Source organism: Camarhynchus parvulus, chromosome 22, assembly GCF_901933205.1.
Source record: "Camarhynchus parvulus chromosome 22, STF_HiC, whole genome shotgun sequence".
NCBI lineage: Eukaryota > Metazoa > Chordata > Aves > Passeriformes > Thraupidae > Camarhynchus > Camarhynchus parvulus.
This window is the reverse complement of record NC_044592.1, coordinates 1,277,919-1,291,443: the sequence shown is the minus strand read 5'-3', so window position 1 is coordinate 1,291,443 and position 13,525 is coordinate 1,277,919. Positions and strand designations below refer to the sequence as shown.

General features: G+C 53.7%; 1 protein-coding gene across 2 annotated transcripts in view; it reads right to left on the bottom strand.

Moving 5' to 3' along the window:
* PEBP4 (phosphatidylethanolamine binding protein 4) overlaps positions 1–13,525 on the bottom strand; it is an 84,182-nt gene that overhangs the window by 33,912 nt on the left and 36,745 nt on the right. For both annotated transcript variants that reach the window (XM_030964211.1, XM_030964213.1), the window contains one exon: positions 9,686–9,784. In XM_030964211.1, coding sequence (XP_030820071.1) covers positions 9,686–9,784 — 99 coding nt within the window. The remainder of the gene's footprint in view (positions 1–9,685; positions 9,785–13,525) is intronic.

The following is a 13,525-nucleotide window of genomic DNA, read 5'->3' as shown; positions in this document are numbered from 1 at the left end:
GCACTGTTAAATTTGGGTGTTGAGCCCCCAAAATGAGTATTTGGCTGAGCATCCTCAAATTTGGGTGAGCACTGTTAAATTTGGGTGCTGAGCCCCAAAATGAATATTTGGCTGAGTACCGTTAAATTTGGGTGCTGAGCCCCCAAAATGAGTATTTGGCCCTTGCAGAGGATCCCACCCTCGGCCACCGCTCCAGTCCTGACTGAGATGTGACAAATCAGCCACGGCAAGGTCATCACCGTGAGCCCCATGCAAACACCCATGCGCTCTCTTTACTTCCCACATCCTCCCATTCCCGATGGAAAACCCCAGCTGCACGCACCCAGTTGGATGAGGGGCCCTGAGCACCCCAAAACTGCCCTGGGGGACAGCGACAGAGGGTGACACCGACGGTGGATCTCACCCTCGACCACCGCTTCAGTCCTGACTGAGACGTGACAAGTCGGCCACCGCGAGGTCATCACCGTGAGCCCCATGCAAACATCAAACATCGCTTCCCACATCCCCCCATTCCCTAAGGAAAACCCCAGCTCCACGCACCCAGCACCCCGAGCACCCCAAAACTGCCCAAGGTAGGGTAGGACACTCCCTGGGCACAGCGACAGAGGGTGACACCGAGGGTGGGTCCCACCGCTCCAGTCCTGACTGAGATGTGACAAATTGGCCACCGCGAGGTCATCACCGTGAGCCCCATGCAAACATCGCTTCCCACATCCATTCCCTATGGAAAATCCCAACTCCACGCACCAAGGTGAAAGAGGGGCCCCGAGCACCCCAAAACTGCCCTGGGGGACAACGACAGAGGGATTGGCCATGGCAAGGTCATCACTGTGAGCCCCATGCAAACATCACTTCCCACATCCATTCTCTATGGAGAACCCCAGCTGCACGCACCCAGCTGGATGAGGGGACCCCAAAACTGCCCCCCTTGCCCAGGATGCTTCCCGGGGACAGCGACAGAGGGTGACACCGAGGGTGGCACACACGTGGCGGTCCCAGCCTGGCGACACTGCCCCATTCCGGGGGGACCCCGAGGCTCTTCCCCAGCCTTTGCAAGCGGCCCTGAGGCAGGGCGAGAGGCGGGAGCGGGCCCGGCCCAGCCGCGGCTTCGCCCCCGCTCCCCGGGGAGGCGAGAAGGGGCCGGCGGCCGCCCCCCGCCACCGCCGTGGGCAGCGGCAGGATGTGCTGTCCCTCCCCTGCACTTCCCAGCGAGCACTTTACATAACTTCTGCTGCTTAGTCACAGCTTCGACTCCTTTTTTTTTTTTTTTTTCTTTTCCCTTCCCTTTCCCTTTTTTTTTTTTGGAGCGATTTTCTCAGCCGCATCAGAGCGCGAGTCATTTCGGCAAGGGAAGTCCCTTCCTTTCTTCCGTTCCCTTGGTAACTGCACAAATTTGCTCTTCAAATGATTCATGACCGGGGTGCTGTAGGAGTTCCCTCCTCCAACACAAATCGCTCCCACACAACCACACATGCCCGATTAATCATTGATCAGTGTCTCTTCCGAAGGTACGCCCGGCTCCAGCGCTCTCCTCCGGCCACCAGGATGCTCCTGAGGCCCCTGGATGCTCACAAGTGTCCCCAGAGAGGGGACACAGGCAGGAGTTTGTAAGGAATCCCAGCCCCGGACAGGTTTTACCGGCTGTAAATGGAATTTTCCCGTGGTGGTGGGACGGGTTGGTGACAGCAGCCAGCGATGGGGTCGGAGCTCGGCGCTGCTGATGGTGACGGATAAACCTTCCCTGAACTCCCAACTGCATCAACTCTATTCAAGATCTGAGTTTTGATTCCATCCCAAACTTCCTCAGATTAAACAGAAGGAAAACTGAAAGGGCAGAGGGTCACCCCCCACCGTGACCATGTTGGAGGGATAGAAACCAACACCAGAAAAAAGCCAGAAAAGAGCCAGAAAAGTCCTTTTTGCACCCCTGGTAGAGCAAGGCCAAGAATCATCCCAGGGCCTCACACACCTGCACCCGCACAGGGAAGCAGCTTGGGATGGAAGTGGGAGCTTGGCTGCCAGGAATACCTCAGCTGGAAAATAAAATTAATCTGCGAAATCTCTCCCTGCCGTTTTTTTGGTAGGTTTTATCTGATTTATTCTCTCCTCGTTATGAGAGGAGCTAATTAACAAACCATCGTTTAAATAAACAGCAGCCAGAGTGTTTGTAACCTTGGCTTTATTGAATTGTGACAAATTAGTAGCCTCTGCATGTTAAATGAAACAGAAGCATGAGGGAAAAAAAATTAATTCCCATCTGGATAACGATCCTTGCTGTGGACACAGAGCAGAGGGAGAAACTCCTGGCCAGTGTGGAAAAATCCCAAATAACCCCAAAACCTGGCAGGTGCTGTGGCTTCACCCTGAATTCATCCTAGGGAATGGCAGGGTCAGGACAAGGCTGGGCTGTGGATAAATCCGAGGAGCCCCTCTCGGAGCCTCGTTAACCCCCCCGTTCATCAGGGATCCACGACAATAATCCTAAAAAGCACCTCTGTGCGCCAGGCTCCAGAAGGAGGGAGCAGCATTCCCAAGGGATGAGCTGGGAGCAAAGCCATGGCTCTGTGTCCCAGGGCAGCCCTACCTTCCCTCCCAGAAGGAAGGGAGATTTTGGGGTGCTTTCCCCCTTTTTCCTACTCCCCAAAGGGTGCAAGCAAAGCTCTCCATCCTCCCTGGCCTTGCTCTGGGATGGCCATTCCCAAAATTCAGCAGAGCCACAGCTGGGATGGCCATTCCCAAAATTCAGCAGAGCCACTGCTGGTCCCACGGGTGCTTCCAGCTCCTGCTGTGCCAGTGGGAATTGCTCAGTGACAGCTCTCTCAGGGGCTTTGGGCGTGCAATTACCTGGCAGTGTTAATTACACTCCAGGTGAGCACAAAGCTGAGCAGGGCTGCTGAGGCAGCAGCTCCTGTGGGGTTGGAATGCTGGGATTTGCAGGGGTGCAGCAGTGGGATCAACCCTCAGCATCCCAGGACAGAACTTCCCTCTGCACAGAGCACCCCAGCACTGATGGAATCATGGAATTGTTTGGGTTGGAAAAGCCCTCTAAGATTATCGAGTCCAATCCCCCAGCACTGCCAGGGCCAGCAACAAACCACGTCCCCAAGTGCCACATCCACGTGGCTTTAAAATCCCTGCTGAAACAGTGACCCCACACTGCCCTGGGCTGCACAACCTTCCCAGGGAAAAAAATCTTCCCAAAAGCCAACCTAAACCTCTCCTGGCACAACTTCTGTCCTGTCATTTGATACCTGGGAGAAGAAGCTGGTCCCTGCCAGTCCACAACCTCCTTTCTGCCACAGAATCTCCTTTCAAACGTCTCTCAGGATGAGAAATTCATGAAATCAAGAGTGGTTTGGGTGGGAAGGGACCTGAAATCTCATCCAGTTCCATGGGCAGGGGCACCTTCCACTGTCCCAGGTTGCTCCAAATCCTGTCCAGCCTGGCCTTGGACACTTCCAGGGATCCAGGGGCAGCCACAGCTTCTCTGGGAAATCCATCCCAGGGCCTCACCACCCTCACAGGGAAGAATTCCTTCCATAGGAGCTTGGAGAGCAAAGAAAATTTCCCCTTGAGCTGCACTCTCGTTACTTACTTTGTGGTTTGTTTTTTTTTTTAATTTCTTTTATTAATAAAGGCTTCATTAACGAGCAGCGACAGAAACTCACACCAGGGAACTGAGTATTCTGAGGAGCCAAGTCATCAATTAAACCAACATTTCCCTCTGTTCTTTCCCTTTCAAACCCTCGGTTTCATCACCAAAAAGCAGAGTCGAGAGGGCTCCAGCGAGGAGGAACAATAGCAGGGCACCAACTCCTACATCTGCCCCTTGTCCCCCCCAGGGAGGTGGGGATCAGCGATCCCACAATTCCAGGGATCCGTGGGAACCATGGATGCTGCACGGCACAGCCAAGGAAAGCTGCCCCAGCACCTCCAGCAGCTCCCAAAATGTGGAACCCCCCTGTCTGCAGGGTACCCAAAAGCTGATATTCCCCCAACCCCAGTATCAATTAATGATTAAAATCATTCCTTGCCCTGACTTTTTACTCCTGCTGGGATGGTGAATGCACCTGCATCACGAGGGCTCGGCAAAAGTGTCCCCAAGGTGTCCCTACAACTCTTCACCCAGCAGCTGAGGAGATGGAACAGCAGCAGCCAACAATTAACAGCTGATCTCTCTGATTTTTGATAAATCCAGCGCTCTGGAGAAGCTGGAGCTGAGTTCCATGTGCTACAGAGGAAAAGTTTCCCGCAGAGCACACGTCCCCTTGGGATGGGGACAGAGCCAGGGGACAGGGCCACAGGCACGGGCGAGCAGCCTGCGCCCTGCAGCTCCATTTCCATCCTTCCCTCGTGCAAAAAGCCCCATAATTTTTAAGGTTAATAAAGCCCTTGTTTGCTTAAGACAGCACCTGTTTCTATGGTGACACTTGCAACCCGGAGCCTGTTTATCAACGGCGACGCCGCGCGCGGTGACAGCGCGGCCACCGCCGGGGAAGGCACGGCGGGGAAGGCCAGTGGTGCCGCCAGCACCTCTGGGGACAGCGGTGCCACCATCCCTCGGCACCCAAATGTGCCAGTGCCCATGCCTGGCATTCCCACTCTGCCCTACAAAGCCACGGGAGGGGCTGGAGCAGCGGGAGCTGCACCCACAGTGGGGGGAAGGCCGGGCTGAGCGATGGGTGGGAATGGCTGCCCTTCAAAAACATTGGATACTCTTCACCTGTGCGACCCCAGAGTTGCCTGTGGGGCACTGGTGCCTCAGTTTCCCCAGTGCCCTGCCCTGGGAAGGGGTTCAGGGCTGATCCGAGCGGTGCTGGTGGCAGCAGAGCCCGGCGGGTCCCGTTCGGTTCCATCCTGGCGCAGGATTTCTCCCGGCTGGCAGAACCCGTTTCCATAACGACTTTCTGTTACAAACATATTTTGATAAAAATAAAGTTAAAGCGGCGAGGCTTTAGTGGAGTACAAATTCACTGCTCTCGCCCTCCCCCTTCCTCCTCCCCAAGGAGGGGGAATAAAGATGGAAAGCTTTCCATTTGAAGGGCAGTATTTTCTCCCTTCTTTTTCTTTCCCCACTGAATACAAAATGGAAAACCTTGTTTACTGGGGATTCACTGTAAACCGGTTCCGACTCTGCCTGGTTACCTGATGCTCTACAGTATGTACAGGATAATGTGATAAATTCATTTCCAATTCACTGCATTATCCTTTGAATATTTTAATGACTCATTGAATGGAGTAAAAAAAAAAAAAGGGAGAAAAAAAAGCTATTTCAAATGAACAATTATGCTGCATTAGAGTAAAGGCTGATTATATTTAAACACTGCTTCCATGGATAACGGGACATATCGACCTCCGCCTATAAGAGCTAATTTGGCTCTTATCTCTAAATAATTTTACACTGCAAATTACCATGAAAACCTAAAGGGCTTTAAAAACATTCATCAAAAGATATTATTCCACTTTGTAGCAACATTTTTATTTAAATTATTTTGAATAGGAGTGAAAGCATCTCTCGTGTTTGACAATCGGAGCGGTGACGGAGCAGCGGCTGATAAGGAACGGCGAGCGGCGCCCAGGGGATGGGACGGTTCCATCCCAAAATCCCACCTGGGAGAGCAAATCCCGAGCCAAACCCCAAAGCTGGTGGCGCGCCAAAGTACTGCAGCACCCAGGAGTGGCATTTAGGGCTGCTGGAGCTGCTTCCCTCCAAACTGGGGGATGGCAAAGCCTGGGTGATGCCGGAGGGATGCCAGGGTGATACACAAGGGATGCTGCGGGGAGGCTGGGGTGGCACCAAAGGGATGCTCAGGTGGCATCCAAGGGATGCCAGGGTGGTATCCAAGGGATGCTGGTGTGATGCTGGAACAATATCCAAGTGATGCTGGGGAGAGGCTGGGGTGACACCCAAGGGATGCTGGGCTGATATGCAAGAGATTCTGGGATGACACCCAAGGGATGACAGGGTGATACCCAAGGGATGCCAGGGTGATACCCAAGGGATGCCGGGGTGGTATCCAAAGGATGCCAGGGGGTACCCAAGAGATGCTGGGGTGATACCCAAGGGATGCTGGGCTGATACCCAAGGCATGCCAGAGTGATACCCAAGAGATGCTGGGGTGATACCCAAGGGATGCTGGGGTGGTACCCAAGGAATGCTGGGGTGGTACCCAAGAGATGCTGGTGTGATGCTGGGACAATATCCAAGTGATGCTGGGGGGAGGCTGGGGTGACACCCAAGAGATGCTGGGCTGATACCCAAGGGATGCTGGGGGGATGCCAGAGTGACACCCATGTGATGATGAGGGGATGCCAGGGTGACACCCAAGTGATTCCTGGGGGATGCTGGGGCAAAGCCAGGGCAATACCCAGGTGATGCTGGGTGATGCTGGGGTGATGCTGGGGGGATGCCCAAGTGATGCTGGGTGATACTGGGGTGATATCCAAGGGATGCTGGGTGATTCTGGGATGGTACCCAAGTGATGCTAGGTGATGCTGGAGTGATGCTGGGCAATAGTGGGATGATGCTGGGTCATGCTGGGGTGCCACCCTTGTGGTGCTGGGCAGCACTGAGGTGACACTGGGGTGGTATCCAAGCACTGCTGGGTGACACTGGAGTGACGCTGGATGATACTGGGGTGATGCTGGGGGGGGTCCCAAGCACTGCTGGGCAATGCTGGGTGATACTGGGGTGGTACCAAGCACTACTGGGTGATATTGGGGTGTACCAAGCATTCTGGGCAATACTGAGGTGACACTGGGTGATACTGGGGTGGTACCAAGCGCTGCTGGATGATGCTGAGTGATGCTGGGGTGGTACCCAAGCACTACTGGGCACCCTGGGGTGACACTGTGCGATACTGGGGTGATGCTGGGTGATACTGGGGCGGTATCCAAGCACTGCTGGGTGACACTGGAGTGACACTGGGTGATACTGGGGTGATACTGGATGATACTGAGGTGATACTGGGATGGTACTCAAGCACTGCTGGGCACCCTGGGGTGACACTGGGTGATACTGAGGTGATGCCGGCTCGGCGCTGGGGTGACACTGGGTAACACTGGGGTGATGCCAGCTCAGCGCTGGGGTGACACTGGGTGACGCTGGGGTGACACTGGCTCAGCGCTGGGGTGACACTGGGCAATACTGGGGTGACACTGGCTCGGTGCTGGGGTGACACTGGGTGATACTGGGGTGACACTGGGTCATACAGGGATGACGCTGGCTCGGTGCTGGGGTGACACTGGCTCGGTGCTGGGGTGACACTGGGCGATGCTGGGGTGACACCGGGGCACCGGCGGGTGTGGGGGCTCCGCCAGCCCCCCAGCACGGCACCGGCCGCCCCATCCCTCCCAGAGAAAGGCACTTGCAAGCCCCTCTCTGCACCAAAGCAACAGAAGGTGTCATGTAAAGCCTACACGGTTATTTTAGAGCCAGTGTGCAAATAAGGCTGTCAGCTGAAGCTCCTCGGAGCCAAGACTTCCATATCCCCCCAAGGATCTGCATCTCAACGAGACACCATGTGGCTGAGCCCGCCGGCTCCGCACCCGGATTTGGGGCTGGGGGATCAGGAAAACTCCTCCCAGACACGCCAGGACCCCCCCACTGCACCCCCAGCCACGGGCACCGAGCTGAGGGGGTTTGGTCCCTGTGTCCTCACGGGATGGGGGAGGATTTTTTGGTGGTTTATTGGGCATTTGTGGGATTTGGGGGATTTATACGCGTTTCTGTGTGTGTAGAGGAGAGATACACATACACACACCCACGGGAGATAGAGGGGATATATTTATCCCATCATTATAGGGATCATATCAATATATAGGTTTTATATAGAATATTGCATGGAATCAGTGAATATCTCACGTTGGAAGGGACCATCAAGAGCACCGAGGCCAAATCCCTGCTCGGATATGTGTGTTTATATTTATAAATGTATTTATCTCGTGATAAGAAAGCTTAAGGAATTGTTGGGGCTTGGATCCACCCCATCCCTGGCAGATAGGGAAAAACCCTTTTCCCTCCCAAAAATCTCCTTTTTCCTGCCCTCTTTCATGGTCTAACACAGAATTTTTGACCTTAGATATCACAAATGGAATCACCCAAACACCAGGGGAAAAAAATCCCACCTTCCATTCGTGCTGGAGGTTTGAATCCCACATTTCCCTTCTTTGCTTAAAGGATTTTACACTCAAAAAAAAAAAAAAAAAGGAAAACCACAATAATTAGCAAGAGGGAACAGCTCCGAAGGATCTGTGTACAGAAGGAAACACAGGAGCTTGGGCTCCTTTGCGTTTGGTAAATATTAAAATTAATGAGAGACTTTCAGGACCCTGTTGTTAGAAATGCAGAAGGGTTTCTGTGAAGGATAAAAACACAAAACAACATGAAAAAAAAAATCCCCAAGCCCTGTACACAAATTCCTGCAATTATTCCCGATGCTTCCTATTTTTCAGCCAATTATGGAATCCATGGAAAGTATTAATATCCTGTTTTAATTTGCTTAATATGCCCATTAACAATAAAAAGTCTAATTAAGGTATCTGTACAAAGAGCCCTCAGCAGTAATTTCAGAGAATAATAGAGGAGAACGACGCGATATTTCTTGTTAAATGCACGCTGCAAATTAATTGATATCTTAATTAGGCTTTAGTACCCAGATTATCAGTTAGATTGATTTAGGGATGCAACATCTCATTTTTTGAAGACATGAAAACAAGCAGGAAGGGAAAAAACTGCTTTTCCAAGATATTTCTGGGAGCATGACACACTGGGACAGGGAGAAGGACTCATCCCCTGGACACAGCGCTGGGAAGTGCCACAATTCATCCCAAACTCATTTCCCCCCTTGTTTTCTCACTGAATTCAAACAATTTATAAAAAAAAAAAAATCAAAAACTAGAAAACTAATTGAGATCTTCACCAAACCCACTTTTTTAAGCCCAAAACTCAACCAGCAGCAGGAGCTGTTTGGAAGGACGCGTTGTCTCCGCAGAGAAAACCGGTGGTGGGGAGTTGGCAAAGTGTTTTTTGGGGTTTTTTTTCCCAGCATTTCCTTAGGAGAAGGAGAGGAAAAAAAAAACCCAAAAACCCAAGCAGCAATATTTTTGGACCAGCCTGGCTCTTTATAGCCTGAGGAAACGCTTCCCTACCTACACGCCCAGCACCATTTACATTTCTCTGGCAAACACTCGTCCTCCCCTCCGGGGTTTCTCCAGGAGGAGTTTGCACCCCATGGGATTCCAGCCCTCCCTGGATGTTGGGAATGACCCCAGGAGGAGTTTGCACCCCATGGGATTCCAGCCCTCCTTGGATGTTGGGAATGATCCCAGGAGGAGTTTGCACCCCATGGGATTCCAGCTCTCCCTGGATGTTGGGAATGACCCCAGGAGGAGTTTGCACCCCATGGGATTCCAGCCCTCCCTGGATGTTGGGAATGATCCCACGAGGAGTTTGCACCCCATGGGATTCCAGCCCTGCTTGGATGTTTGGGAATGACCCCAGGAGGAGTTTGCACCCCATGGGATTCCAGCCCTCCCTGGATGTTTGGGAATGATCCCAGGAGGAGTTTGCACCCCATGGGATTCCAGCCCTCCCTGGATGTTTGGGAATGACCCCAGGAGGAGTTTGCACCCCATGGGATTCCAGCCCTCCCTGGATGTTTGGGAATGGCCCCCATGGACTCACCAGGATGTCGGTGACCAGCCAGTGCCTCCAGAAGCGGAGCCGGGGGTTCTCTCTGTTGGGAGCGTCGGGGTCCACCATCACCAGGACGTATTTCTTGTTCTGCAAGAGAGGAGAGGGGGATGCTGTGGCCATGGGGTGACAGAAAAAAGCCCCCAGATCCACATTTTTCCACTCTTCCCCAGCTCTGGTGGTATCATCCCAGAGGTGAGCGAGGAATGGGCGCCAGGGGAGGCCACAAATCGCCTGGGGATGATTTAATCCCAAATCCTTCCAGAGGAAAAATGTAGGTTCTGCCTCCTCCAAAGAAAAGGCACCAAGGAGAATTCCCTCTGCTTCTTATCACGTCCCACTGAGGCACAGGATTGCAGCCTCTCTGGTATTTTTGGGATCCAGAGTTGGTTGGGGACAAGCTGGGTACCCCATCCTCCATGGGGTGGCTGTGGGCAGCCAAACTCTGCCCCAAACATCCCAAAATAACCAAAAGATGTTCCTGGGATGCTGCAACAAGCAGCACCTGGGGGTCAGGTACCACTCTGGGTGATGGAATTGGGCAAAGAGAGCTGGGATTTGTGGAGAACACTGGTTTAGCCCCAGGAAACCCTCCCAGCCCAGCCCAGGCCCCCACTGAGGGTACCCAGCACCCAAAGGTGCCGCCAGCACGGAGCCCACGTGGATATTTTGGTCTGCTGAGGATGGAGCTGGCTTGGAAGTGACCTCTGAAAGGAAAACCTGCTGAGCTCCAGGGATTTGGCAGGACCTCAGGCACCAGATTATCCCTCAAGCACGCAGATTACGGGATCTATATCCGAATCAAAGCTCCAGGTGCGTCTGTCAGGGAGCCAGGCTCGCTCCAGCCGCCCCGGGGGCTGGGCTGTCACCAACAGCCCTGGGGTTTAGCCCTGCAATTCCCACTGGAATTAGCTGGAGCTCTGTGGCTGCGTCCCCTGCCCTCTGAAAGTGGGCAGGGATTTGCACAGTGAGGTTCCTGGGGCTGACTCAATATTTTTACTCCATTTCCCAACCACTGATTGGGGTGAAGAGGCAAAACCCCCCTGAGGTGTTGCCATAACCTGTGCCCCCCTCCTCTGGCATCCCACACATCTCATAAACCTCCTGAAGACCACAGGGAGCGCCGCTTTTAACCAGAAAATGAGGATTTCAACCCATTTAGCTTGCAACAGCTGCAGAGAAAATCCCAAACTCCCTCAAAGTGCCCCGCCCGGGAGTGCCGCTGCCCCGCTCCACAAATCCCAGCCTGGCATCATCCAGGGTGGGGGGATTGCACCAAGCCTGCAGATGTGAGCGTGGGAAAGGGGCCGTGCTGGTGTCACCACGTGAGGCTGAAGGTCAGGACCTCGAGGCTGAGCCGCCGCCACCATCCCCACCACGCTCCCAGCTGCAGCCGGCTGAGAGGAAAAAAAAAAAGGGGGGGGAAGAAGCAGCAAAATTCCTTAACAGCGCCGAAATCAGTGTTTAATAGTCGAGAGGAGGAGGGGAGGGGGAGAAGAAGCCCGACAACCCAAAAACCCTACGCTGGAAGTGTGAAGGAATTTGAGCTCTAACTTTGGGGAGGGTGCGGAGCCGAGCTCGGCGTTTCTGAATCTCTCGGCTCCGCTCGGAGCCCAGCTGGTGGGAACAGAACGTGTAGTCATGGGACTGTCATCGTGTGCTGTCCAGGTTAACATGTAGCATTTCTATTACTATTAACAGACTTTCTGCTCCTCACTCCATCTGTTCTTCGAAATAATTGCAGTTGTACAGACCATGCCTTCGCTCCAGGCAGGCTCTGGGGAGAGGATAGTGTTTTTATGCAAAAAAAAAAAATTTATTAAAAAAAAAAAAAAAAAAAATGGGGAGGGAAAAAAAAAAAGTGTTAAAAAATAACAGCAAACACGAGAATAGAGTGCAAGTGAAGCTAACAGCAGGCTTGGAATTGGGGACAGATTGTGGCCTAGAAAGGTGACGGCGCACGCGGCCGGGGGCCGGCAGGGCAGACCCCGGTGGGGACAGGAGCTGGGGTCAGCGCCCTGAGCAGGGCTGGCCCCGGGGGATTTTTCTCTCTCCTCACCTGCCGGCCACCCTAAGAGCCACAATCCCTCACCTTCCACCTAAAGATAGCAAAGCCCTGCCCGAGCCGAGTTAATCCAGGCTGCTCATCCCGCGCCGCTCCAAGGCTGCAGCAGCCCCCAAAGCCACCCCAAAACCCCCTGTGCGACCTCCCAGGGCCATGCCAGGCACCCCAAACACGGGGGGATGGTTTTGAACTGCTTGCAAGCAGCAGAGCAGCCCGAGTGTGGTGATTTTGGGGGTTTTTGATGCTGAAATCCCTCCTCGACACAGGCTAACAGCATTAGCTGCTGTCAGGGCTGCAGACGGGAGCCAGCCCCGAGTGGCACGGGAGCTGCTCAGCTTTACAAGCATGAGGCAGCCCCAGGGATTTTGGGAGAGGAGGAAAGTGGCTTTAGATCAGAAAATTCCTCCAGTGTACAAGAACAGGAGGTATCTTGCTGTGCAAATGGAAGGGAGGAAGGGGGAGAGGGAAGAAAAAGACACTTTAAATGAAAATTTGGGGGAGAAAAACACCCCCAAAGCTTTGTCTCTCATTCCTGCTTGGCCCAAGCCATGGAGGAGCTGCTGGAGAGCAGCACCAAGTGTGTCCCATCGGTGTCATGGGATCATGGAATGGTTTGGGGAAGAGAGTGGAATGTCATGGGAAGAGAACTTGAATTCCATCCAGTTCCATCCCCTGGGCAGGGACACCTTCCACTGTCTCAGGCTGCTCCAACCTGGCCTTGGGCACTTCCAGGGATCCAGGGGCAGGCACAGCTTCTCTGGGAATTCCATCCCAGCCCTTTCTTGTCCTCCTAGCCAGGAATTCCTTCCCAATATCCCATCTCTCTGGCAGTGGGAGCCATTCCCTGGTCCTGTCCCTCCATCCTTGTCCCCAGCCCCTCTCCAGCTCTCCTGGAGCCCCTTCAGGCCCTGCAAGGGGCTCTGAGCTCTCCCTGGATCCTTCCCTTCTCCAGGCTGATGTGTGACACCAACTGGGTCACCCTTCCATGGCCACCCTTCCCTGCTTCCTCAGCCCGGGACACTTTAAAATCAACATTTAACCACCGACAGGAGCTGCTGCCTTCCCAAGCACTCAAACCCACACCTGCACCACCCAGCTTTGCCCCCACACTCCTGGGAAGGAGCGTCCTCGCCCTGCTCCTCCGCCTGACACAAAGCCGGAGCAGCAGAGCTGGTGGCAGGTGACGAGAGCCCTGCATTCCGTGTTTTCCCTGCTAATTGTTTCTAGAGGGGAAGCAGCCGCAAAATATCCAGTTACTCCTGCAGAAAGCATTAGCTGCTCCAATTAGGCACAGGTTTAGGAAAGTCGCTCCGAGCAGGCAGCGACTTTTCCAAGAGGCAGGCGGGCAGGAGAGGGATTTTGTGCGCTGAGGATACACACGGAGCTCAACAGATCCCGCCGAGCCGGGGCTGCTCAGGAATTAAAGACTTATCCAAATGAAAGCAAATAGGGTGTTAAGTGACACACATGTAGAGCGAGCGGTTTCCTTGGAAACCAGCGCACATGGAAGCAGCACACATGCAGTGCTCCGGCGTTTTTGGCAGCCCGGCGCACTGCCCTGCCAGGGATACCCAGCTTGGGCTGGGCATGGAGCTGGGTGGGCCCAGGGGTGGCTGTGTTGGTGTGTCCATCCCGTTGGCATCCCTTTATCCGGGGCATGGAGGAAAAATGGATTAAAATGGGCTTTATTCTGTGGAGGGGAGATGGATGGTGCCCAAGCTTTGCTGTAGCAATTCCATCCCAAAACTGGGCCAAGCCCCAGCACC